The sequence below is a fragment of the Aulonocara stuartgranti genome, assembly GCF_965226115.1.
Source record: "Aulonocara stuartgranti genome assembly, chromosome: 16".
In the NCBI taxonomy this organism is placed as follows: Eukaryota; Metazoa; Chordata; class Actinopteri; order Cichliformes; family Cichlidae; genus Aulonocara; species Aulonocara stuartgranti.
In genome coordinates this window covers 17038902-17065367 of record NC_138952.1, presented here as the reverse complement: position 1 = coordinate 17065367, position 26466 = coordinate 17038902, and the positions used below count along the sequence as shown (strand labels likewise).

Here is a 26466-nt window from a genome sequence, read left to right as displayed (position 1 = left end):
GTTAACTAGGGATGGTTTATGGTTTATATCCACCCTTTTTCTCACACATCCAAAACAGGTCATGGGGGACCGGAGCCTTTCACAGATTGCCTGAAATCATGTTTAAAACCTTGAAAGTCTTGAGCATCAGCAGTGACAAAAGGATTCTGGTCAGATAACATATCGGATCTGTTACTTTTTTAACGCTTAAAAAAATTCTTGGAAGGTTACAACATTAAAAATAATAGTAATGAAAATAAAATGATTAGAGATTGTTTTATGTATAAAAAATAATAAAAGGGATTAAGTTGGAGCCTCCAGAAAACACTGAAAACTAAATCAGTAATTTTCTGGAAGGAGAAACATCAGAAATATGACTTTTGTTAGCAAGGATATTTTATATGCCTTAAAACATGTCTGCTCCTAATTCTTTTCCAAAACTACTTGAAGGTCAATGACAACAAGAGCAAAGTGTATGTGGCTCGTCGGTCCGAATGTGACGTTTACGGAAGAGTCATAGCTGTTCTCGCGATGCTTTAGTACGACCGTGGGATTTTGGAAATCGAGGGTTGTGGCTGAGGGGGTAAGTGACCACATAAACTGATAGCGAATGGGTAAAAAGCTGCGGTAAAAGACATAATTACTGGGACCGTGAGGTACTCGTGCTCCGTTACGACGAGACAGCCTCGAAACAAACGCTGACATCTCCTTTGTTTACAGTGATATTTAGCTCCTAATATGGCGACGCTAGTATGTTAACGCAGGGCTCAGGCTATTCCGTGGAAGCGACTGGAAGAGATGAGCGCTACATATGTAGTAACGTAATAGTGAGATGTTCATGTGTGTGATGTCTGTTAAAAATGAGCTGCTATATTTACAGCACAGAAGCTGTCAGATGATGGTAGCCCTGGATGCGTGGCTCAGTCGCTTGTTGTGCCAAAACAAGTGAAGCGATAATCCTCTTTATGATGACAACGAGTGTAAACAACCAAAGCAGCCGCCCTGCATCCATAGGCTTTGTCCAAATTTCCAGCTCTGCTTTATAACCACTGCATCCTCCAACCACCCTGTATTTACACATTTATGAGCTACATTTATTCTCACTAATTATTATTTGCTATAGCCCTATTTGTATACCGTCAGCTCTTGAACTATACATCATTGCATATCTGCAGGTGTGATATTTATTTACATATATATATATCTATCTTTTATTTATTTATTGTTATTTCAGGGCGAGGTAACAGGAATTCCTTAATATGAGTGATGATAAACCTTTCCTATGTACTGCTCCTGGGTGTGGACAGGTAAGTGTTTGATCACAGGTGTTTCATAAATCTCACGGTACAGATGAACATGACTGGATCCACATTTCCACATCCCCCCAAAAATATATATATACATTGATATACATAGATATATACATTGCAAACTGGTCACTTTTTCATTGACGTAGTATATAGACCCAAACATTTTTTTTTTTAAGTGCCATATGAGCACATTATAAACTAAAGCAAAAATGGTTTTAAATAACTAAGTTTAAAACCTATCCCATCATAGCAATACTGGAAACATTAACAATAGGGTACACTTCCCAACACCTACTCATATACATTGATTTGGGGCTCTAAGGGACTTAATCACAATGCCTAGCTGGTAATCAGGTGCTCTGTTTTTTGTTGTGATTTTTTTAAAGTAATTTTGACATACTCTATGTATTATATGATCTAAAACCCACTAAAGTGTAGGTTTTGGTCAAAATTTACACTTAACTATTTCATTTTTGTGCTAAAATACATAAAATTCAGATGAACTGAATTCAAAAAGTATTGAAATTTTCCTAAAAGACTCACAACCTGTCATCTAAAAAAAGATGCTCCACTTGTGAAATGTATGCAAATACCATTGCCAGTGATTTAAATGACAATTTGACCAATAAGCAATGATAATCTGCATTTTTCAAATTTAGTTTTACTTTGTAGTTATTCCCTCTTGTCTGCATAGGAAACAAACAAATACTCATTAGAAAAATAAAGTATTTTGGCTCATCAAAGCAAAATTAACGTGACTAAATAGATCAAAATAAGCTTCTTAATTTATTTACTTACTGCTCATCTAATATCTGGAGATGCTTAATTTGACTTAATGTATATAAATGGGTCTTCAGAGTCCTGAGATCCTTTTCACAGTTCTGAGGGCATGTCTAGTGTATCACAGGTGTTAGATGTGTATTTGCTGTACTCAGTGAGTTTTCTGATAAGTACATACGTAGATCGTGCTATTAACCTTATGAAGTCCAATGTCCAGTGTTTGTTAGAGTCCATTTTACTTAGTCAGGTCTGCTTTCATAGTAACATTAGAGTTGCTTTGTTGCTGCTCAGTTGCTCGTGGTTTTGGTCAGCAGGATTTGTTTCTGTTGTTTAGTCAATACTCATAAAAATAAACGGGTTGGGCACAATTATATAACAGCTTTCGCAGTTAAAGCTTATAATGAGTTTCGACAGCCACACATTAGAGGCCGTAAAGCTGTCAAGCTAGAATCCAGCCATGACGTAGAAGACTAAATTATTGGTCAGAATTAAAATTTTAAGGTTTAAGTGAGACTTCTTTCAGTCACACTTGCTGTATTTTTTGAAACCTTGCATAGAGATTCACAAATGAAGACCACTTGGCTGTCCACAAACACAAACATGAGATGACCCTGAAGTTTGGCCCTGCTCGGAATGACACTGTTATCATTGCAGGTGAGTGCTCTGTTAGATGGAATATTCAGAGGTGATGGATGCTTTACATTTCCATCTCTGTGCTCAAGAGTTTCCTCCCTTGCAGACCAAACCCCAACGCCTACTCGCTTCCTGAAGAACTGCGAGGAGGTCGGGCTCTTCAATGAACTCGCCAGTCCTTTTGACCATGACTTCAAAAAAGCCACTGAAGATGAAATTAAAAAGGTGGTTCTCGCTGTTAAATGTGTAAGCAGATCATCTGAGCCTTGTCTGTGTTCATTCTTGTGATCATTTTTGGCTTGTTGTTGTTCCACAGCTACCCCTGGATTTGTCACCTCTTGCGACACCTATCATCCGCAACAAAATTGAGGAGCCCACAGTGATAGAGACACATCGAGATAGCCCTCTGCCTCATCCTGAGTCTACTACAAATGATGAAAAGGTAGGCACTTTAAGCTGCCTCTGGCATTTTTTCTAACCATAGAGCATTTACAACGCTCTAATGAAGGGCGTTCTCTACTCCTGCGATCAGAAATTTGCAAATCCGCTTTGTGAAGCATTGGGACTTTCTGCTTAATATAATTTAATTTTGAACTCTTAACTTGTCTTATTCTGTTGTTAATACACTAAAACTGAAAAGATTAGCAGTACTACACAAATATTAGTTGGATTCAGACAAATACCTTTTACTTGATTGCTCATATTATTTATTCCTGATGTTGAGGAAAGAGTAACAGCATCTTATTATAGGAAACATTCAAGTAATCTGGTGTCAGTTAAACACTTCATTCAGCTAAGATCTTCTATGATGTTTCCAGGATTTATCTTTGCAGCCAGCCTCACTGCCAACATCCACTATAGTCCATCCTGCATCCCTCCAAGTTCCCAATGTACTCCTAGCAACCTCAGACGCTAATGTTGTAATACAGCAAGCTCTCCCATCGCCAACATCTAGCTCTGTTATTACCCAAGTCCCATCTACTAATAGGCCTATAGTGTAAGTAACCAAATGTGTCCGTTTCTTAAGATCCTAGTTCTATTAAATCATCGTTTCCTTTTCCAAATCATTTTTGTGCAGTTTTGCCATGGTGAGCTCATATTTCATGAGGCATGTGCTTATTTGTTTTGGGATTTATTTGCATTCTGCAGGAACATTTTCTTTTGGCTCTAAGTTCCGTCTTTGAAGAACAAAATCAGTGTTGCTCAAATATACAAATATCGATGAAAAATCTGAGACTTAGAGAAAAAAACATGAACGGGGTTTTCACATAATCATCACCGTCACAGCAAGTCTTGTGCTTTATTTTCCTCCAGTATCCTCTGATTATTGTCTTTGGCAGAGAGCCAAAATCAAAACCTAGTTAGAATTATTTATTTATTTATTTTTCACAAGGCTAACCGAAGAAAACTTCATTCAGTCGGTCGCAAAATGCTAACTGCACTCACAATTATACTGAGTGGAATGGTTTTCTTCCTGCCGATGTCCCACATGTTAGTCCATGCAACCTCTTTTCTCTCTTGAAAGACTAATTTTTTTAGTTAATCAGTTTATAAAAACCCACACTGCAGCTTTTCATCCAGCAGATGAAATTGACATAGCAGCACCTTCATTACTTTCATTATTGTGCACATGATTTACTAAGCAGGGCAAATTAGCATGGAAAGTTCTGCAGGCGATCTGCTAACAGTGTTCATGTTGTTCATCTTTGAACACAGATGCAGCTATTTCATTTTAATAATGACCAGTGTGATGTACCAAGAGCAGTGGGAGTCACAGGCACACAGTAGGAGCTGTAGGTTGTGGGCTTTGCACTTTATGAGTTTCTTTCCAGAAACTGCTTAAAAAGTCAGATAAAAGAAAGATGGCTGAAGGAGATTTAATATGTTCTGAAAAAAGGATGAAGTCTGATTCATTTGCATTCATTTTAGATTTGAGCTCTTTATTGTGTCATCTTTAATTTTGTGAGCTCATCACTTTTTTTGTATTTCCTTTTTAACTGAGCTCCCTTTTTTGTGGAAATTCTAAACTTTCCGAGCTTCATTTTATTGAACTTTATTGAGTCTTTGAGAGCTATAACAAGGTAATTTCCCAACTTTGGAGATAAATAAAGTCAGAGTCTCAGTCACAGCCTTTGACACTGAACCTTAAGCTCTCAGTGAAGATGTGCAGGAGAAAGCCAAAACTTTGACACCTGCACCCAAAGCTTTGAGTGACCCACCCCAAGCCAATTTATCCTAAATTAACTCTCCTATACACAACTATCCTTGCTATGTCAGGCACTGAAAAGGGCATGCTTATTTCAGGGTTAAATAGTGTATGCCACAAACCACAATAAGTCATGTTTATATAATTCATTGAAATACTCTCCTCTCAGATTTCTCTCTCTAAAAGGGAAACACCTTTCAGTCACAAACTTAATGCTAAAACAGGATTTTTTCGCTGGCATAGACGGTCAGTGAATCAGGTGCTAAATGCTTGTCGTACTCACAGTAAGGCTTCAAGAGGCCTTTCCCTTTAATAGTAGATATTCTTTAATATTTGAAATCCTGACACAGATGATTTAGTGAAGCCCTGTGTGTTTTCTTGACAGTGAAATCAACTTGTTACCAGAAGTCAATATCTGGGCAATACTGATGTCATTTATTAGGTCATAATATAGCAGTAACACTGGATCTTTTGAAGATATTGTTTGACTCTTTTTCTTACGGGTGCTTTTTCTGTTTGTTTGTTTGTTTTTTGTCTTGATTACACCTTAATTTCCATCAGTTTGCCTGAATATGACATCATGTCGTATATTTGTAGTCGCTCCTGTCTTTAATTTTGTGACATATTCCATTTTGTGTTAATCACAAAGCTTACTGTTTGCCTCACTGTGATTTCCTCTTTCCTCTTTCAGCCCAGTGTCTGGTACCTTCCCTGTGCTCTTACAGCTGCCTAATGGCCAGACCATGCCAGTTGCTATACCTGCATCTATTACAAGCTCAAGTGTACATATTCCAACTACAATTCCTGTAAGTTTTATGCCCAGTAATATTCTGTCAGCATTGTGTTTCATTGTGCTTTTATGCTACTTTCACACATGCACGGGGCAGAACTTTTCCTGATATCGTCTGGCAGAGGTGCTTTTGTGAATGTGAATGTTAGCCAGTCTTTACCCTTAACCTGCCAGCTCTGTGATACAAAGTCTTGTGTTGATGTGAGAAGCACAGGTAATATTTCTGTGAATTCACAGCTAGCAGGTAGTCGTCTAGTACCTGTTACCTGCATGCTCCAGTTAGGCAGCTCCCCCACCGAAACCACACAGAGTATTTCAAGGAGTGAGAATGCAGCTGAAGGAAATTATCTTATGCCGTATGCTGTATTTAAAAAAGTAATTTTTAAACGGTGTTTATCCTGACATTTTCTGGAGTTCATGTGTGAAAACACTTTTGTGTAGAAGCTGAATATTTTGGTGTTTATTTGATTAAACGGATCAACGCGCAGCACCCATTATTTACAGGACAAATAGAGGAGTCAGAGCTATTTATTACTGAAATAATCTTGTTGTGAAGTTTATTTAGTAGCTGTTGTGCAGCTTTTGAGCTTCTGCGGCAGATGTAATGTGCCCGGTTGTCAGTCGCCAACTGCTGTTTCCATGGAAAAGAAGGAATTAACTAATGAACGAAAGCATTTGTTTTCACCAAATGAGTCGATTGATTTCATGCTCGACTGATCACCAGTTTACATATGAAATGTTGTTTTCCATTTAACGTGAAAACACAGGAATTCCACTGTTGCTTTCAAACATTAATGGACAGCAACGCGAGTGATTACAATTCAAATCCCTCTCGGATGACATTGATATTGAGCTATTGCGATACATTAAATTAACCTCTTTTTTGTTTGTTGTTTTTGTTTGTTTGGGGTTTTTTTTGCTGTAGTTGGACAGAGGGACTGTTTACAAAGTTGGCACCTCAGATTTGGCAGTCAGTGTAAAGCTGGAGAGGCTGACTGAAATAATGGACTTTAGAGTTCACTTGTGGCAGAGACACAGGATTTGGATGAGGTGCAGCGGGCTTCTGTCCAGCACGTTTTACTCCTGTTTTTTCTTGTACAATCAAAATCAGCGCCCGTAATTTAAAGTGGAAGCCATAGAAGATGCCACTCGTTTATTTTGCGAACAGCGCGGCTGCGTGTCATCTAGAAATATGTTGTAAATGAAGGCCTTGTTGGTATTTCTTGAACTCTCCCATGTGGTTGCCTGTCTTATTGTTCACTGTAGTCCTGATTATCTATGTGGAACACTGAGCAGCAGTCGATTATCTCCTGATAGAGGCACAGCAGGGAAAACCTCTGTCTTCCTGGTCTGTGGGGATATGGAAAGCCTTTGACAAGTAAAGGAGGGCAAAAGTAGATGGAGAACATGAGCCACCAGTGGGCCTCCCTTTCACTCGATCAAACCCCCTCCCCCCAGCTCTTCCCATCTCCCTCTGTCTCATTGTCAGCGGCTGCGAGAGGAGGCCCAAGTCTGGCCTTCTGACTCATGTCTCTCCATCCTCTCTTCAGCTTCCCTGTCCATATGCTCTCACGCAGGCAGGCAGAGGTTCATTAGCGTGCACACTGCATCTCCATGTGGCGCTGCCTCCACAAAATAACAGGCCATCCAACCTAATGAGGCTGAGATATGAGGAAACTCTGAGAGCCTGCCATGGCTGTGTGTGTATGTGTGTGTATGTTTACGTTGTGGGGGGAGCACTGGGTGCCTTTTTACTGCCGAAGACTAATTTTCTCTGTGCTGATTTGTGTCTGTGTGTCTGCTGTCAGCTTGTCAGACCTGTCACCGTAGTGCCTAACGTCCCTGGAATCCCAGGACCTCCCTCGCCACAGCCTCAGCCGGCCCAGTCAGAAGCAAAGCTGGTATTTATTATCTCTTCTTTAATTTACATCAAATGTTATTTCCACACCGAAGCTGTTATTCCCCATTTGAGAGAGGTGATAACAGCCAAGGTAATGAGAGAGTCTAATGAGTAACAATAAGACAATAAGGTTGCTTTCTTCATAAGTGATGAGCAGAACTGGGTTTGTGGTATCAAAAAAATGGTGCAGATGATTTATTATTCCATGTGCAGTGTGTCCATTGGCTGATTTACTCAGTATTTTGTTACATAAATAAATGATTAATCAATTATTTGAGAAAATAATTTGCAAATTAATCAGGAACAGAATAAAAACACTTGTGCCTGCCCCGCTAATTTAACATAATCCATCTACAAAAAACCAAAAATGCTTCAGATATCTCTCTGTAGGGAGAACATGGTCGTTGTTGTCCTGTTTTAACAGTGATAGTTGAAGGGCAGAGATACAAAGTGTTATGTGGGAAATCAGTGGCAATGTGATGAAGCACGGATCACAGAACCTGTAAGTGTTCGCAGCATGCTCCGCCTTTGGAAATTAGCAGCTAAACTGCAGAGAGGAGGTGTGTGTGTTTGTGTGTGTTGGGAGGGTAGGATTGATCCTGACTCGTGAGAAGGAGGAAGAGGAAGGAGTAAAGGGAGGGGCAGGGAGTTGTCGGGGATCATGGGGTATGGAGATGACAAACGCAGAGACAGCGTTGAGCTCAGCACGCCGTCACAAGGGCCAACCAGAGGGGGGCTACCTGCGAGAGCCAGCTGGGGGCATCCTGGCACACGCTCAGCGAGGCACATTAAGTCGGCCTCACCCTGCATGGAACCTTTTGTTCAGCAGAATCCTGCCTGACCTGCATCCCCCCCTCTTACTCGCGGCGCCTCCCACCGTACTCAGCTCATCAGCAAACACCTAATGAGCCTGCGTCAAGAAAACAGACCCCCAGCTCAACCTGCCTGCTCCCCGCCCCCACCTAGCTCTCGGGGGGCGCGGAGACGGCACTTTACAAGGACTGATGATGCTGCAAAGACCACAATAATGATAATTAACTTGCTGAATTTAGAAGATTATGCTGTTAATTAGTTGCAAAATAAAGATAAGTAATATAGTAGCAGATGGTTGAATAACACCCATGAGATGGAGGGTTATTACACTGATGAGGTTTCCATGGCAGAAATGAAATATGAATCTGACTGGCTTTTCCCTCTTTCTGTGGGCCATTCCAAGAGAATAATATCTTGTTTCTGCCAGAAGAGCTTCTGGAAGGGTATTACACGATAAACTAATTTGGTAGATAGATTGGTCTGGCAAAGGTAGTTGCTAGAATAATGTGGTCCTCTGTTTTCTCATGTAAATGCATTCCCTCTCACTCTGTTATTGCTTCCAAAGGCTCATTCACTTTCACCTTGTTTGTTTGCGTCTTTGATGCTAGAGGAATTGACCTGTGAATTGCAGGGATTGTTTGTGTGTAACATGGTTAGAGGTAGTGTTAAAAGACTCCTTTATTAATAGTTTTATCCAGATCACGTTTCAACATGTGCAAAATAAAATTAAGAATGCGGGAAATGAAAAGCTTAGGATGCAAGTACATTTTAAGCATAGCTCTAAAGATGTCATAAACATTCTGAAACCCTTTCACAGTAATTTTCCTCTTTACGTTATTCATTTTAATACCCTGTTTCACTATATTATTCCATATTAATTACTACTTATTTCCTACATTGTTTTACCTATTTTACTACTCATACAGTTTGTACATACACTCAATGTATGGGTCCAACATGAAATCACTGGTCCAGTAAATTCATTGATACTGCTGTAGACCTTGGCTTATGTGTTAGCTACCTTTACAGCAAGCAATAGAAATATTGTAGCTACTTCATATCATCAATTGACACTAAGCCCAAATGTTTCCTGACCACATGCTTAGCAAGTTGAGGTCTGTGCTGTAACTTGACACAGTATTCCACTAGTTCAAATATGGCTATTTTTAAGATAAATAACATTTCAATGTTTTTATGTGTTGTATTAGCTTACTGCAGTGTTCTTAGAAAGTATTCAGATCTTTTTTCATGATCCAGTCCTGTTTCCTGAAGTTGATCTTTGAAATGTATCACAGCTCATGTCCAAGCCATGAAATCATAGAAACTGTCTGTAGACCTGAAATTGTGAAGTATAGATCAGGGAAATTTCTAAAGCCACCGTCACCTGACTAACAACGCCTCTACAGTGGAGGCAGCATAGTGCAGCGGGACTGTGGAGGGGGGTTTGTGAGCAGTGCAGACAGACAGACTGGTTAGTTATAGTATAGATTATTACAGCTGCAAGCTGAGAAGAAAGGAAACTTGTTCCAGATTACATAAGAACTGAGACTAGGGTCCAAGTGTCCAACTATAACCCTGTACTATAAAACATCTTAGCATACAGCCACATTTAAGAACGAGAACCTACCCTGTAAGTCTACAAAGACAAAATATCAGGATGCTTTTGTAAATGAGAGATTTTAGTTTGTTTATTGATATGTTGTAGAATAAAAATTTTGGTCCACATGAGTAACCTTTCATTTTCCCCAGTAAAAGTAAAAGTATACAATCCGTAGTTTTTGTGCTCTGTTGTACATCACACTGTGATAGACAGTGAATTTTTCAGAAATACAACTTTTTAATGGCCACACCTTTTAATGTGCACTTTAGCAGACCATATGGCCTCCTTTTTTACATCACTTGCTTTTTACATAATGTTTTCCTTCTTGTACTAACCGGTGCTTGTTTTTATTAACCTGCTTTGCCAAATTCTGTTTCCAGAAATTGAAAGCCACATTAAGCCAGCAGCTTCCTCAGGTAACCAATGGAGATGGTGGTGAAATCCAAAGCAGCGCTGTAACACACACCGCTGCCCCTGCTTCTCCTGTCCCGACTCCAACCCCAACTCCAGCCCCGACCGCAATCCTTACTCCGGCTCCTCACCTGCCCACAACCGAGGCACCTTCTCCACATTCTCTGCAGCAGCCAGCCACCTCCACGACAGAGACACCTGTAAGTACTTATATCTTCACAGTTTATTGTTTTATTAATATTTCATATAAGAAGCTACTCTTGTGTGTCTTAAATCTTCAGCTATATTTGAATGTAGACTAATGCAAAGAGATCATCCATTTTTGTTGCTTATTAAAGTATTTAATCACGGCTGCCGTGTCCTTTGGTTTTAAAATGTTGCAGAAGTTCATACAGGTAACAGGTACAGTGAGAGTGAGGGTAAATCTTAATATTGTGTGCGATTACCTGTATAAACAATTTATTTTTAATTTAAGCCAGTACATCAGCAGGGCCATTATATCGACTGATATTAGCTGTTTGCAGATAAAATATCAATACAATTATACATCATAAATATCAATGCAAATATTAGCTGTTTGTATTGACATTTCTAATTAGTGCTAAATAAACATTATAAAAGTCATTGTGTAGTGTGTCCACCAGACACAACAATCAGCTGTTCAAACAGAGTTGGGCAGAATATAAACGAATAATCTCCCTTTCCTGTTGTGTTTAATGGCAAAGAGTGATGGCAAAGTGGTCACTCAGTAGCAGGACCACTTCCAATTATACTTTCCATTATTAGTATTGTTGTTGTTGTTGTTGTACAGGCTTCCCCGGTGCCCCCTGCACCAAACCCACCAAGCACAGGGGGTCGGCGGCGCAGAACAACGAGCGAAGACCCCGACGAAAAGAGGCGTAAATTCCTGGAGCGGAACAGGGCCGCAGCTTCTCGCTGTAGGCAGAAGAGGAAGGTGTGGGTCCAGTCTCTCGAGAAGAAGGCTGAGGACCTCACCTCCATGAACGCACGCCTACAGGTGCTTTTTACGTATTTCTTTCATCTGCTGCATGTAAAAAAGACCCAAAACAAACCACTCTTTTGTCTCTCTTTGTTGTGCGCTCAGATCTATTAGTGTGTCATTTTGTGTATGTACGTGTTCGTACTCTGTGGTGTCTGTTTGTCATTGTACGATGTTAGCGTATGCGTCCGTACACAGACTTTTCCCTTCTGCGGTGATGAAGTCATTAAAGCCGATTAAGAAGAGCTGCCGTGTGACAGCAGCGGTGTGTGAGCCCTTTACATCGATGTGTCCCTGTCAATAAAGATGTATCCTCCAGATGTCAGCCGCACACAAGCGTGTCTTCGCTTCTGTCTCAGCAGTTTACTGAATGGCCTCAAAAATCTCCTAGGGAAAGGTGTCTTTTTGAACCTTCATTTCGCTGGAAGCAATTAGGATCTGATGCTGACAAGTTCGAAACAGTTCATGTATCTGCTGTCTCTGTTGATAAGTGTGAGCCGGGGGTGCGGCACATCGGTGTTCCAGACAATTAAATGAGATGTGGTGTTTATTTGCTCACTGTCTTATTTTTCTATGAAAGCAGAGTAAGATGTGCAGGGTGGAGGAGGGAATACACAGCAGCACAAAATAAATGGGTTCACGTTGTTAATATCGTCTGGTTCAAAAAGAAGTTATCAGCACTTGTCAGGCGGCGCTACTTAGGATTTTATTTAAATAAAGGCAGATGAAAAGGAAAGGATAGGTGAGTGAATAAGGTTATGAAATCAAAGAGTTTTATCTGTTAACTGCAAAAAAAAACGGAACAACATGTGGCTGAGAAGAAAGGACGCTTCATACGAGGGCATTAATCAGCGGTGCTGCTTTCTTTTTTTTAAACCCATGCTGACATGGCCCAGCTGATCAGCAAAACTGCCTCTAATGATGCACAATTATTTTAACATCATCCTTAACTGGCTTTTTAATGAGGTGTCAGACCAGGCAGCTCACAGAGCTTCCAGCATCACCGAAGGCCCATTTGCTCGATTTCGATTAAATCACAAAGTTCCAGATAAGTTTTTCACTCTCAAAAGTCCATTTTAGTAACCGTTTAAAATACAATGTCATAAAATGACGCAGTTTGGCGTTACTGGAGCTGGAATGTTTGGCACATGTTTGTCTCTGTCGTGAACTAGTGGGCATGTTTGAAAATAGTGCCTGTTTTCTATTGCCTGTAAATGAAATCGGTCATGGTGGAAGCACACTGAATACAGTGTTGGCTGGATGTGATACATACGCTCCTTCCAGCTGTGTTTAAATCTGTCTTACGATAGCTCAACCCTGCCAAAACCAGCTAGACTAAACAGATGGAATCAAATAAATTGGCTGCTTTTAGACTAATAGATTAAGCCACCCATAGTCCTTTAAAGGAGAAGAGCCCGAGCTTAAATCTGCCATTGGGTGTTCTGTGGGCCCCTGGCCGCTCTAAATCCAGTTAAAGTCACCTTCAACGTAATGTGGCTCTCTTTTACGACATGCAGAAATCCTCACCTCCCTCGGGAGCTGTAACGACGCGAGAGCGTAAATCTCAGCAACATCTACAAAGTTGCTCTGACAATCCGAACAGCTCACCTCTGACAAATGCGCTGGTCGCTAGCCAGTGAAGGCTCATAATTATTGTGCAGGAAATACATAAATGAAAAAGTGCATACTTGATTCTGAATTCATTTGTTGTATTGTTACCTTCCCCCTGTGTTCACCAGTTCTCATCTGAGTCTTTAGAAGTTTGACTGGTCGTGTGGGCGAGGTCTTTAAAATTCAACTCTGCATTTCCAGTAATAATTCATTAGCGATAGAGTTTTTCATATAGAGAGGGCACACAGCCACATTCAAGTTGCTTTTGGTGTGTCTTCATGCATATGTGAATTTATTATAGTGTATATATGCAGATTTTGGGGTTCATTTTTTTGCAGTAACATTCCCACTGTAGCATATTGTGTAGCTTTGCTAAACCTGGAACTCATATTTACCCAATTTAGCTCATTGCTTACAACAGGAATAAAAATAATAATCATAATATTTGCATTTACACAATTACCAGCTAACCTTTTATCTAGTTTGGAAAATCATTTCGTAGGATTTGATCTGTGTGCACCTGTCGTTTATATATCTGGCATGCTGTTTGCTCCAGTGGCCATTTCACTGATCGCTCTTGTGTGTCTCCTCACTCCTCAAGACTGAAGTCACCGACCTGAGGAACGAAGTGGCTCGGCTGAAGCAGCTTCTTCTGGCTCATAAAGATTGCCCTGTAACCGTCATGCAGAAGAAATCTGGCTATCACAGTGAGTAATGCTCCATTATTCTCAGCCCGAGGCTTCTGGAGAAACGTGTCTAAAAATGAGCTCCGGCTAACCACTAGAAGGACGTGTGGCCAAACAAAAAAGAGCCGTTGACATATTGGCTTCCTTTCTTCTGTTAGTTTTTGACAAACTTTGCAAAAGTTTGGATATTTATGGGTGCTGGTGTATGAGACAAATTCTCACTGGCGTTGTTGTCCCATTCCCGTGAAGAGGCCACAGGTGGTATTCGCACTTCCTCCTCATTTGATACCAACATAAACATTTGTTAGATGAAGTGAAATGTCTGCTGAGTGCGTCTTGACGGATGTTCAGGAGAAAAAAAAGGTGCCAGGAACTGAATTATAAAGGATGATAAGGATGCTTTTTATGTAAGCATTCATTTATTTGTTGTTTGAACATCTTTAGCTTACAATAATCGTTTTAGTGGATATTTGAATAAGCAAGAAGAGTGTGCCATTTGTTTATTTATTCAAATTGCTGTTGTCAACCCAGACTGTACAGCATCATCACAAAGTCTCATTTAGAAACATATCACCTATTTTTCTTTGTTTCCCCAGACCGGGGCTCTGTCGGTCTGATTTTTTGGTCATAACTCACCTTCCTTCACAGATGAGCCAGCATGCAGCCAGAGCAAATGGGCTCCAAGTCACTTCTCCACTGCTCTGAACACCTCTGCTGACTTGTATTGACAATGATTGCCACTGAAATGAGTCTATTAAAGCAGCAAGCTTGACAGTGCTGCAGACCATTCTCATTGTGGGGTGGCCACCAAGCTCCACTGTTCATTATGCATCTCTTATTGCTAACCATCCCACAGACGCATGTCATGTGCATTATGGGACTGATGGTTTCCAGGCTAGAGTGGGCTGTCATAGCCAAGTCTCATTTGGTGCAGACATTTTTAGCAGAATCCACAGATAAAGTGGGTCATCTTTCTCACATGGTTGCTGAGGGTGTCAGCAAACACGTTTGTTACACTTTATGGAAAAATAGAACTTTATTCTAATACCACAGTTTATTAATTTGGTTCATGCTAACAGGTGTGTTTGAGTTTCAGAAATTCTAGAAGGAATGCCAACTATTATGAGAGTGAAAGGAAGTAAGGTGAACTCTGATTGAATGGCAGAATACAAAGATTCCCAATAGTTTATGATATCCACCTTAAAAAAATAACACCCTTGTGTTCATTTAAACTAGTTTTTCATTAGTTGTGGGACAAAGCATCAACACAAAATTACACTCAACAGCCACTGTATTAGCTTGTTAGCGCAACAGTCTCTTCAGCCAATCACACAGCAGCAACTCGGTGCATGTGGACATGGTCAAGATGACCTGCTCAAGTTCAAACTGAGTATCAGAATGTGGGAGAAAGGGGATTTACTTTGCTGACAGGCTGGTTTGAGTATTTTAGAAACTGCCAATCTTACTGGGATTTTCACACACAACCACCTCTAGGGTTTACAGAGAATAATCTGAAGTGAGCGGCAGTTCTCTGGCAAAAATCCTTCGTTGATGCCAAAGCTAAAGCTCTTCTGCATATCTTATAACTAAATTATGCAGAAGAGCATCTCTGATGACTTTGAACCTTGAAGCAGAAGACCACTCCTGTCAGCTCACTAAAATTGAAAAATAGAAGACTGGAAAAATGTTGGCTGGTCTGATGAGTCTCCATTCATTCATAAATTGTGATGGTAGGGTCAGAACATGGTGTAGACAAGATGACAGCATAGATCCATACTGCCTTGTATCAAAGGTTTAGGTTGTTGGTGTAATGGTGTAAGGGATGTTTTCTTGGCGCACTGGGCCCCTTAGCACCAAGTGAGGATTGTTTAAACACTACAACCTACCCAAGCATGGTCACTGATTATGTCTGTCTCTTTATGATTAGAGGGTACACAACTTCTGATTACTGCTTCTACCGTGAACCATGTCTCAAAGCTGAGATCATCTGAAAATGGGTTCTTGAAAATGACATGCTGTTTGACAATAAAGTCAGTGCACTCATAACTGTATGTGATGAGTACAGTCATGTCAGTATAGCACAAAATTTCTTCCAGCACCTTATTGCATCTATGCCTTGAATCATCAAGGCAGCTCTGAAGACAAACTGGGGTCCAGCGCTATACTACCAAGTTGTACCTAATAAAGTGGTTAGTCTCTATATATCACATAGTGATACTTAATGATACACTGCTAAAGACCTAGATATGTTCATTTGAACAAATTTTCTTCAATATTTGACTGACTAGAGCCGTTACTTTATTTCCTCCTGTGGTAGTTTTAACTAAATGGATGAGCTGAAACACACAAACAGAAGTAAACTAACCTGAATTGAAGAAGTTTTATTTTTGTTATTTTTGTTTCCTTTTTCATGTGTTTGACAGTCACATTTACTAACTTTAACCTGTGATGGTTTTAGCTCTCTCTCGCAGCTGCTTTTGTATTAAAACTGAACTGTTTACTAAGTGCTGCTGAGATATTTCGGTCCATCCATCCACGACTAATAGCGAACATCTCTCCTCGCTTGCTAACTGCCATTCTCACACTTAAAACTGCAGCATTAACAAAGGGGTAATTTTCTTTTAATTTGTGTTTATTTCAGATTACTCCACAGTCCTCCATTTATTCCCCGACACCAACAGAATTACCCCCTGGGGCTTGAGCACCCCAGTTGAGAATCACTGAAATAAACTATTTTGCTAATTAGTAAAGCACGTTATTTAATTGTGAGTGAGTCATGTAAAGCGCTCCGTTTTCTCAGTGTTACATACCCCATAAGGCCACACTGGCCCTCCAGAACCTGTAATACCCTTCATCGTCCTGCCCAAGCGTAGACATGGCAGGTGGGAGGAAATTACCCAGACTGCCCCACAAACAAGCCAGGCCATGCTTTCACTTGGCACACTAAGCTGTCCATCTGTCTACAGTGAACCCCACTTCAGGAACCAAGAGAGCGGAAAGAAGCTCCTGTCGGTCCAGGGAACCAGAATTTTAGAGCATTATGAAATATCGGGCAGCCAGCACTTGCCGTTGTTAGGAGCAATAATGCTCACTTGAACATGAAACAAAAACCACCAAGCTGATTTATTCCGAGGCTGACCTTCTGCGCAGTAAAGCAGCGAGGGAGTTTATGGCTCTTTGACATTCGCTCGCACTAAATCACACGGTCAAAGTCCAGCCAAGAAGGCAGATGAAACCTCTAATGTGGAGACATTTGTATCGCTCTTTAATTGCGTCTTCCTGCTACGGAATTTCTATTTTACGTTCCCGAGTACGAAACCCAGCCATTAATTACAAAGTGCCATCACAAGTGACTTCATATCATTAGCAATATTAATTATCATTGTGCTCCTTATTCCTTTATGAAACAGAGCATGAGAGTGGAGTCTTTTTTTTCCATCAGGATCCAATTAATTCAATGCAACTGCCTAACAGCTGGTGGCATTTCGACTCCAAGTCTTGCCTACTCTCCAGTGTGAGCATCATTAAAATCAGGTGCTGTAATCATCTGTCGCTGCAGTAGTTGGCAAGGTAACAAAAAACAAATGAGAATGCAGTTAGGGATGGGAAACACAGCCACATGCCCCAGAATGTAATGTACCCTTATGATGTGGGTTTAAATTGACATTGGAGCTTTAATTAAAGGAAGGGGTGCAGAAGTAGCATTATGGGGATTAATGAAACAGTTTGCATACGCTACATGCAAATAGCTGTTTTACATCTGATTAGGCCTGTGTGACACAGCTAGCCCAAGCCTTCTGAAGAGTATCCGGTAAAATAAAAACGGCTGCTCCTCAAACCCCCTTTATTTCAGTTTTTTTTTCTGACGTCGTTGCAGTTACCGACAAAGATGAGAGCTGCGAGGAGATGTCCGTCCCGAGCAGCCCCCAGAGCGAGGCCATTCAGCACAGCTCCGTCAGCACCTCCAACGGGGTCAGCTCCTCCTCCACGACCCCGGCCGTCTCCGCCCCGTCCGGCGCTGCCGCCACCGCGTCAAATCAGAGCACAGAGGAGAGCCAAACGCGGAGGGGCGCCAACCAGTCTCAGCCTTCAGGGAGTTGATCGTCCCAAACTGTGCCCGAGCGTCATCGCCGGAGTGCCGTCGCCTCTACAGTCTCTCTGACGAGCAGAGCAAAGGGATTCTCTCTGAGCTTCAGTTCGGACCGTACTGTTTTTAATTTATTCCTGATTTCTTTTATGTTTTGTCCATTTTGTAATTTATAGGCAATGCTTTTAAAAATGCAATGTTTTCTCTGGAACCGATGAAGACAAAAGAATAGGCACTTTAGGTGTAAGATGTAAAACACGTGGTTCTTAAGTGTTTGGAGTTTTTTTTGTATTTGTGTGACTTATTTATTAATCTTATGGGTTTTTTTCTTTTTAATTTAAAGGCTATCAGCTTCAGCGGTTGATCAGCGAATCGTTAGCGACCGTACCAAAGCGTGCCGTGGCTCATTTTGCAGTTTGTTTTCTTGTTTCGTCTTCACGACGTTTTGTAAGCACTATCTTTACAATGAAGTAGAACTGACACTTTTTATTTAAAAGTAACTTTACTTTGTTCCATTTTGCACATATTTGAGAGATATGACGGGTTTACTTTAAAGACAGTCCGTACATTAAGTACAGGCAGCTCTGTTTTTGTTTTCCTTTAGAAGTAGATTAAAGTACTGTCGCATCACACAAACGTAAATGTCTGAATCAGATTTGAACTTTGACTGATTTTCTGTGAGTGAGGTCAGCTGTAGTTGTGCAATTTGAATGTGTGAGCTCGCCTCTGCCTGTAGGGTAGTCTTCTGGAGGTGAGCCGATTAGGAAACGTGTGTTATTTCATTAACATTCCACCTGTAGTCTGATTGTTCCTGAAGCAGTGATTGTAGGATTGCAGTACCTTATTTTCCATTACTCAATCATGGTGATGTTGACTTCATTCAGTGCCATTAATGTTTTTGTATAAATGACTTGAGTACATTTTTAATGCAGATTAGTTTGAGTTGATTGCCGTAATTTCCGATTTTAAGGGTCTCAGTAGAGGAGATCTCCTGCTTTGTATACTGTCTCTGCTTTATAAGTGACTCTTAATGGCTTTAGCGTCTAATGCGGAGCACGTAATGACATTAGGCTGTTTTCATGGTTGCAATTCTAGGTGACATTTTTAGAAAACATTGTAAATAACATCAACGATACGTTGTACGTGATCTTTCTTGGTATTATGTACTTTGTTTTTATAGGATTGTCCGGATTCAGTAGCTGAGCCCTTTTGATTACATTAACTTTGTAAGCAGTTTAAAAAATGACCTTAACAGTCTTATTAGGATATGCATTTTTTCTTCCAATAGGTCGTCATGTAAAACGAAAGCATTGAGATGTGAACTGGAATCACATCATGTATATTAAACTACTACAAGTCTGTAAGAATTGTGAGCATTTCATTCAAATAATTGTAAGAAGTCAAATTACACCATGAAGTCAGTTTGCCTTTTTCTCTTATAGTCTGTACTGGCTTACTACTGTGTAGTTTTACAAGAAGCTAACTCATTGTTTTCCTAAAGTATGATTTTACTGTTATGTGCTATCTGCATGAGATAATAATTCTCTGCGAGAATTTAACTGTTTATTTGATAATGTCTCAGATAAATATAATTAAACGAGTTATTACAACTTGAGTTGTGAAAACTTTGGTTACTTGTTTTACTTTTTGGCTTAATTGCTAAAAAAAAAAAAAAGGGGTGTGATACTGTGTTGAAAGTGTACTTGTAACGTGAAAGTTCTGTATAAAATTTGAATTGATAAGTTGTTGTAATAAACCTTTTAATATCTCTTTAAAGTCGATCTCTGCTTCTGATTAATTTGCCTGTGATGTCACATGAATTAAGCACAGGTGGGATTAAACTCCGTTAATATGCTTCTTATACGAATCTGTAATTTGGTATGTGACAAACCCAGATATGAAACCACAGTGTAGAGCTGTGATAAGCTCGAACATTTACTGTGGTGTAGACTGCCACCTTGTGGAAGATCTGCAGGTGTATTTGTGATCCAGAGTCCGTGCAAAAAAAAAAAAATATATGTGACTAAACAATACATGCTCAAACATTTTACCACCACCCCTGTAGTTTCTTGTGTTTTTTAAAATCTAATGTTCTTGTTCAGGTCAGGTTAGCAGATGTTTTACTCTATGAGTAAATGAAAGAACTTCGCAACCACTAAACTTTACAGAATCATGACTGTGAAAACTGTACCCAACTTCAAAATCTCCCTTTCACAGTAATGACAGTTCATTAGGAACACTAACACCCCTATTGTGTGGAGTTTAGCTGATAGTACTTTCACAAGAATCAGTATCTTTGAGCAGAATTTATTGACATCATCAGTGCTGAGCCATAAAACCTCCAGGAAGCAGGATTAGAGTCCAGCTTCAACATCCTTCACTTGCAGCACTTCCACAGCAAGTCCTCCTCCTCCTTCCATTCAAATGTGATTTTTCTTTATTTTTTGGGATATATTTTGCCACAAAGAAAAGGGGCAGGTTGCTCTTGTACTTGTTGTACTTGTGATGCTTCATTTTCATTTTCTTTCCTTGGTAAAGTATCAGTTTGACTGCTATTGTCATTTTCTTTCACTTATCTTAGGAGGGACAGTAACCGGGGTAAAGCATGGATTGAGACAATATTCATACATATGGCCAATTTAGAATAAGCAATAAACTAAATCAATGCATGTCTTTGGAGTGTGGGAAGAACCGAGAGAGAACATGCAAGCTCCATACAGAAATGTCCCAGAGTGGATTCAAACCTAGGACCTTCTTGCGGAGAAGCATTGTGTTAACTACTGCACCGCTGTTCATGTCAACTTTTAATAAAAAACAAACAACTCCCATCAAAAGAAATAACAAATATGCTCATGAGTCCATCTAACATTTCCCAGAACACTTATTACTTGTACAGATACTCAGTACTCCAGAACAGTCCCGCACTCAGTTCACTGTAAAATGTATCAGCTTGTTTACACAACAAAATATCCGATCTATATTTATCCCTTGAATATGCTAAACGTTAAATACCATCAATCAACACTTGAGACTAAAAGACACCCAAATAGTCATGGATGAGCTGATGATCTTTGTGGCGATTTTCAGCTCCTCAAAGATTGAGGCCCTAATTCAAAACAACCCAACTGAGATTTTTAAGAGGGATAAAATTCAGAGGAATGAAACATTTTTGCAGGGTTCAGTTAAATTTAAATAGCAATGGCCAAGAATTGTGTGCAGTTTCAGTAGGTAGGAAAAAAGAATAGAATATCTCTTTATTGTAATTTTACACGTACAACAAAGTTATGTGTGCAGGAGTAAAATATAAATAGTAAGGCAGCAGGAATAAATAGCAAACACAAGAAATTTATACAATCAAAGCACATTGGCGAACGAAACAAAGTGACTAAAAAGTTAATAAATTGCTTAAACTACATGCAAACACAAAAATCATTGAACTATTAGAAAGTTACTGTAAAATGCAGTTGAACTAGAGGCTTTAATTACATACCTCACTGCTCCATTACACTGGCTATGATGAGACTTATTAATTCACCAGCACCAGCTCAAAGTGGCCAGCAGGTGGCGTTACATCCAAACGCAATAGAAGAGACTTACTTTTAAGGTATGTACCACTACCACTAATGGTAAAACATACATAAATTATTGTTAAAAGGAATCGCCGAAGAGCAGCACTGTTTTCTAAATTAAGGGAGATCAACCCCCACATTAAAATAAACACATGTTCATCTTTTTTTAATTATTTTTTTTTATAACACGTGGTGAACAACAGACTGTTTGCTTTATATGATAAAGTTTTTTTTCATGTACAGGAGACTTTTGCAGAATTTTGCCCGGCAACACTGCCTGCACTCTGGCGCTCAGTAACATTGCCTAACTAGGGCAGCCTTGATTAGCTGCTGATCACAGAGGGACAATTGTAAATTCTACTATGTAGGTCACAGCACTGGCTTATAACACTTTTCCTGGATGCTTCAGTATATTTTTACAAAGCTGGAAGTGTATAATCTTAGAGCACCTCCTGCATATTCGACAGTAAATCAAAGCACTGAAGAAAAGCAGAGCACCACCGTGAACTGTTTCACCACACACAGAATTTTGATTGTTTAATTAAATTCCCCTTGGCAAACAGCTCGGTGTTATTCATTATTCATTCCATAATTATTTTAATGCTAATTTGATGAGGTTTTTTATTAATTAATGCAGAACATTTCAGAGGTATCGCCATTTTTTGGCTGCTGCAGCGGGAAGAAAAGCTTACAGACAGTTAGTCTTACAGCTTTTTGGGTGAATAATCCACAGAATTTCTTGTTTTCCCAGCATCAGATTCCAGGAAATTATTAGCCTAATTGGGAAAGAAAAGCAACAGAAATAAAGACGGCCAACTGGAGTTGAGAGTCCCCCTGTTTTAGGCTCTCGATAAATGAGCAGGATAATAATGTGGTGCTGATCTGCTGATCTCCAGCTGTTCCCATAATTCGACAGGTATTGCGCTTTGGCCCTTAGCAGTCTGCCTCAGCAGACTGGCACTTAATTAGGCAAGGATTAAGGCCAAACTGCCTCATTTACGTGAATTGTATCACAAATACAAACTGGATGGCCCTTTTCCTTCAAGGGGGCATCTGGGCTAGATTTTTAAAAACGCAGAGGAAGCTGAAATGAAGAGGCTCCAGGCCTTTAACTCCAGATTTTTCAACAATGGGGATCACCCCCACCCACCATGCTGAGAGGTGCTGTTTTTGAGCACACGCTTTTTAACCCCTCAAATCCAGGGAGACTGATGCAGGCAGATGAAACGGCTTGATTTACATTTAATTCAGATTATGTAAATACACTGGTTGGGTCCCAAATCAAACATGGGACACAATACAAGCTGCCTGCAGCGCCCTGCAAAGACAGACTCTATTGTCATTTAAATGCATTGAATTAAATATTTCTTCCACACATGGTCTGGATCATTTAATTAAAGTCTTGATCAGATTTAATATGTTGTTTCTGCAAATACTGATATCTGCTCATTATTTTCAGTTGGCAACCTCTGCATGTTTTCAGACTGAGTGTGTGTTTGCTTTTGCTCTTGAATGGAGGGCAACTGGGCATGGCATCAGGGTCTGTCACCAGGGATGTTCATCTATGTAACAGCATTATAGGGGTATATCTGCATGGCTATCGCTAAGTGCACAGTGGAGGGAAATCCCCAACAGGCATTTGCATGTGTGTTGAGTGAGCTCGACTCTGCCAATCCCTCCCCTGGGCACCTGGCTCTCCATGGTGCATCTGCAGGCACCAGGATGCCCCTCCACCATTAGCCTTTACTGGCATTATTATGCATGAAGGTCTATTCACAATAGTAGGCTTAACACTGTATATGCAGTACTTAGCCTATACTAAATCCTGCCTTGCATATGATTTTGCCTATTTTGTTATGAATATTTAATGTTGGTCAGGTCCACTCTCAGCTGTGTTGGCACAAAGGCTGTGCACGCTGGAAAAACTCACACAGAGCTGAAGGTTGTCTTCTTTAATCAGCATCTAGTCTTTGCTCAAAGAAGTACTATTTCCCTGCCTTAATACTTCAGTGTACATGTACCTGTTTGGTCATGCATTTGAAGTATTTATTTAAAGGGGGGATATTATGCATTCCCCTATTTTCTGTCAAATATATAGGGTTACAGTGGTAGCAATTCATCATAATGAACAACTAAACTGTCAAAACTTGATGTGAAAAGGGGTGTTAGTGAACTGAAATAAAAGTAAATGTATTAGATCGAAGAACCTGCCTGAGGCTTTGATGAGCATGTTTATTGAGACTCTGGATGTCTATAAGACTAAGAGTCAAATGCTTTAAAGAAGGCCTTTGTTTTTATTTAATACATGTACTGATTTTTCCTAAATATTGCTTCCAGCACATGTCCTCTATGTCAAAGGACTAAAACTAACACTGACATGAATACAAACTGAACTAAAACTAAACATTTTTAAACAATAAAAACTAAACAGAGAAAAAAAAACCCTTTAAACTAATTGAAACTCAAAAACAAAAAAGAACTTTAAAAATGAAACTATAAAACTTTAACAACTGACAGTTAATATAAAGTAGCATAAAATCCAATATTTGAACTCTAATAACATTTACACAGCTTCTCATAAGATAGATTTCCATTAATAGTTTATACGCAGAAAGACTGTAAAGGGACATCTCCAGCTATTAGTGTGGCCATGAAGCCTCAGGTTGAGCGTTTTTGGTGTCGTCATCTTAGTTTTTAAGAACCAGACATACTGAGTGTGGAGCAGCTCTGTATGCGAAACCAAAGGAATTATTTACTGATGTGCAAAGTTAAGCATTTAGTAGGAATTATAATTGCTGACGGCGCCCATAAACTAATCCATTGTGTTTACTGAGGTGATAAAACAAGGGAGGACTGTTTTCCAATAGAGTTCTAAACAATCTTAACTCTTTTGACAAACACAGTTTTCTTCTTCTGGGCATTAAAAGTAATGCAGGTTTTACCCTTTATCGCTTGATTTTGTGAGTAAAGACAGCTGGAGGTCCCACAGATGAATAGTCATTCCTGTTATACAGGTCTGCTTGATGTCCACTGCCCAGGGTACACGCTCACTGTTACTATATAGACACATTTTAAGATAAGATAAGAAGAACTTTATTGTCATTGTAATTATGCAATGAAATTTGTTTGGTAGCTCACAGAGGCCAGCAGCAATAAAACAAGAAGCAGCATAGTAATAAATAACCGTGGTAAAAGTATAAGATATAAAGTAAAAGGAAGGCACTTAGCACAGTAAATAACAAAGAAAATATAATATAATAGTATTTACAATGTAAATACTCTGCAATTGTGGGTACCTGCATGGACTCTCGCGCTCACTGTCTGATCTGGTGACTGTGGAAGCCATTTGAGCACACACTGTGGTCAAAAAGGGACAGATTTGGTCTTTCAAGCATAGCTTGGTTAAAATGAGTTTATCTGAGCTGCTCTTGCCTTCCTATCAGCTCAAAGTAGCTCGAAGCACTCTGGCCATTCTCCTTTGACCCCACGTATCAACAAACCATTTTCACCTAGAAACATGCCGCGCACTGGACATTTTCTCTTTTTAAAATCTTTCTCTGTAAACCCTAGAGATGGTTGTGTGGGAAAATCCCAGCAGGTAAGAGCACATTCAAAGTCACTTACATCACCCCTGGTCACCGTTTTGAATCTCAGTTTGAATATTAGCAGATCATCTTGACCGTGTCTACATACCTAAATGCAATGAGTTGTGATCATGTGATTGGCTTTTTGATGTCTGCTGGCGGCATTTATTGCCCTTAATGATTTTTGGTGGAACCTTTTCACTATTTTTTTTTTATTGTGAGTGAATTCAGGCTTGAGATTTTATGTTTCTTATATATACATATAGTTGTTTTGTATTCCCTCCTCCCAAAATGAGCTGCTCTCTAGTTATCTCTGTAGAAAGGTCAAGACCCCTAGTCTGAGAATCACTACACTACAGTGCCTAATGTGTATTGATTTTGGGGTGAAAATAGTTTCCTGGTCACCCTTGTGGCTATGGTTTGACCAGCAGCTCTGGTATGTGTTAGCTACAACGTACTCTAACTACAGAAACATGCCAACCTTGGTTGATTTGTTGTGAGGAAGAAAAAAGTTTTTTTTCAGTCCCACTCTGTAAATATTTGCAATTAATAATTGATCAGTATTGACTGAAACAGAGGCGGACTGTCCTCTGATTTCAGCACGAGGACTAATGATTTTTAAATGATTTCAAAAAGGTGCTGTTTAAGTGCCTCCCTGCAGATGCATCTGGACTGAAGTGTTGATTGACCTTCTGCTTCAACTTGCTTACGCTTGGGAATCTTCCTCACAGTGTGCTGATCAGAGCAGAGCCGTATTGATTTTTCAGACAGGATCCAAGGACAGTCTTTACCTGGAAAAGTGCCATCAAAAATATAATTGTAGTGATTATCACATTTATATATATTTAGACAGGAAGTTTTTACTGAATGATTTCCCCATTAGGTGCTGACTTCACACTGAAGCTATGCTTTTCTAAAAGACAAATAAAACCAGGATATTCTAGACATTGACTTGCATTAAAGTGTCAACCCCCATGTCTGCCTCCCCTCTCCGTTCCCCAGCCCCCATCCTCCCTCTGCTCCCTGCGCACTGACCAGCATTACTGATTGCTCCTGTATCATTGTAGGCACAGTTGTGTTGATTTATTGGCTCTGCAGCGATCTTGATCCCCCTCATTAGCTTCTTCATTACACCGTCGATCATTTCATGGCGGGCCATATTGGACGCTGAGTTTTATTGAGCTGGCTCTCCTGGCACATTGTTGTGGTCGGCGGTTATTGTGATAATTCCTTTTTTTGTTACATTGGATTGTCGGCCTTTAAACACGTTTCTGCCAAAAATGCATGAAAACAAAATTTCCCACAAGCTTTTTCTAACACATACGGGATATTTCCTATGTGAGTCTCATCCTTGATACACTTTTTGTTTTTTGAAGTCACTTTTCTATTCAGTGCACAAAATGTTAAGATTTGAATAGTTGTAGAAGGAAAAAATTGAGAATATTTGTATTTAGAAGCCATACTGAACTTTTTTCTTGCAAAAACTATTTAAAATTATTACAGAAAC

General features: G+C 39.8%; 1 protein-coding gene across 4 annotated transcripts; it reads left to right on the top strand.

The window, feature by feature from the left end:
- The first annotated feature begins 521 nt into the window (after positions 1-521).
- atf2 (activating transcription factor 2) lies at positions 522-17928 on the top strand. 4 transcript variants are annotated; one of them, XM_082508376.1, is made up of 12 exons: positions 522-562; positions 1214-1286; positions 2627-2723; positions 2809-2927; positions 3019-3144; positions 3521-3699; positions 5600-5714; positions 7507-7599; positions 10392-10622; positions 11234-11440; positions 13635-13740; positions 17597-17928. In XM_082508376.1, the coding sequence occupies exons 2-12, from the start codon at positions 1239-1241 to the stop codon at positions 17818-17820; spliced, it is 1545 nt and encodes a 514-aa protein (XP_082364502.1). In that variant the 5' UTR covers positions 522-562; positions 1214-1238; the 3' UTR covers positions 17821-17928. The 4 variants fall into 4 exon arrangements, with proteins under 4 accessions (XP_082364502.1, XP_082364503.1, XP_082364504.1 ...); XM_082508377.1 differs by lacking the exon at positions 522-562 and adding an exon at positions 615-635; XM_082508378.1 differs by lacking the exon at positions 522-562 and adding an exon at positions 645-800.
- The last annotated feature ends 8538 nt before the right edge of the window (positions 17929-26466 follow it).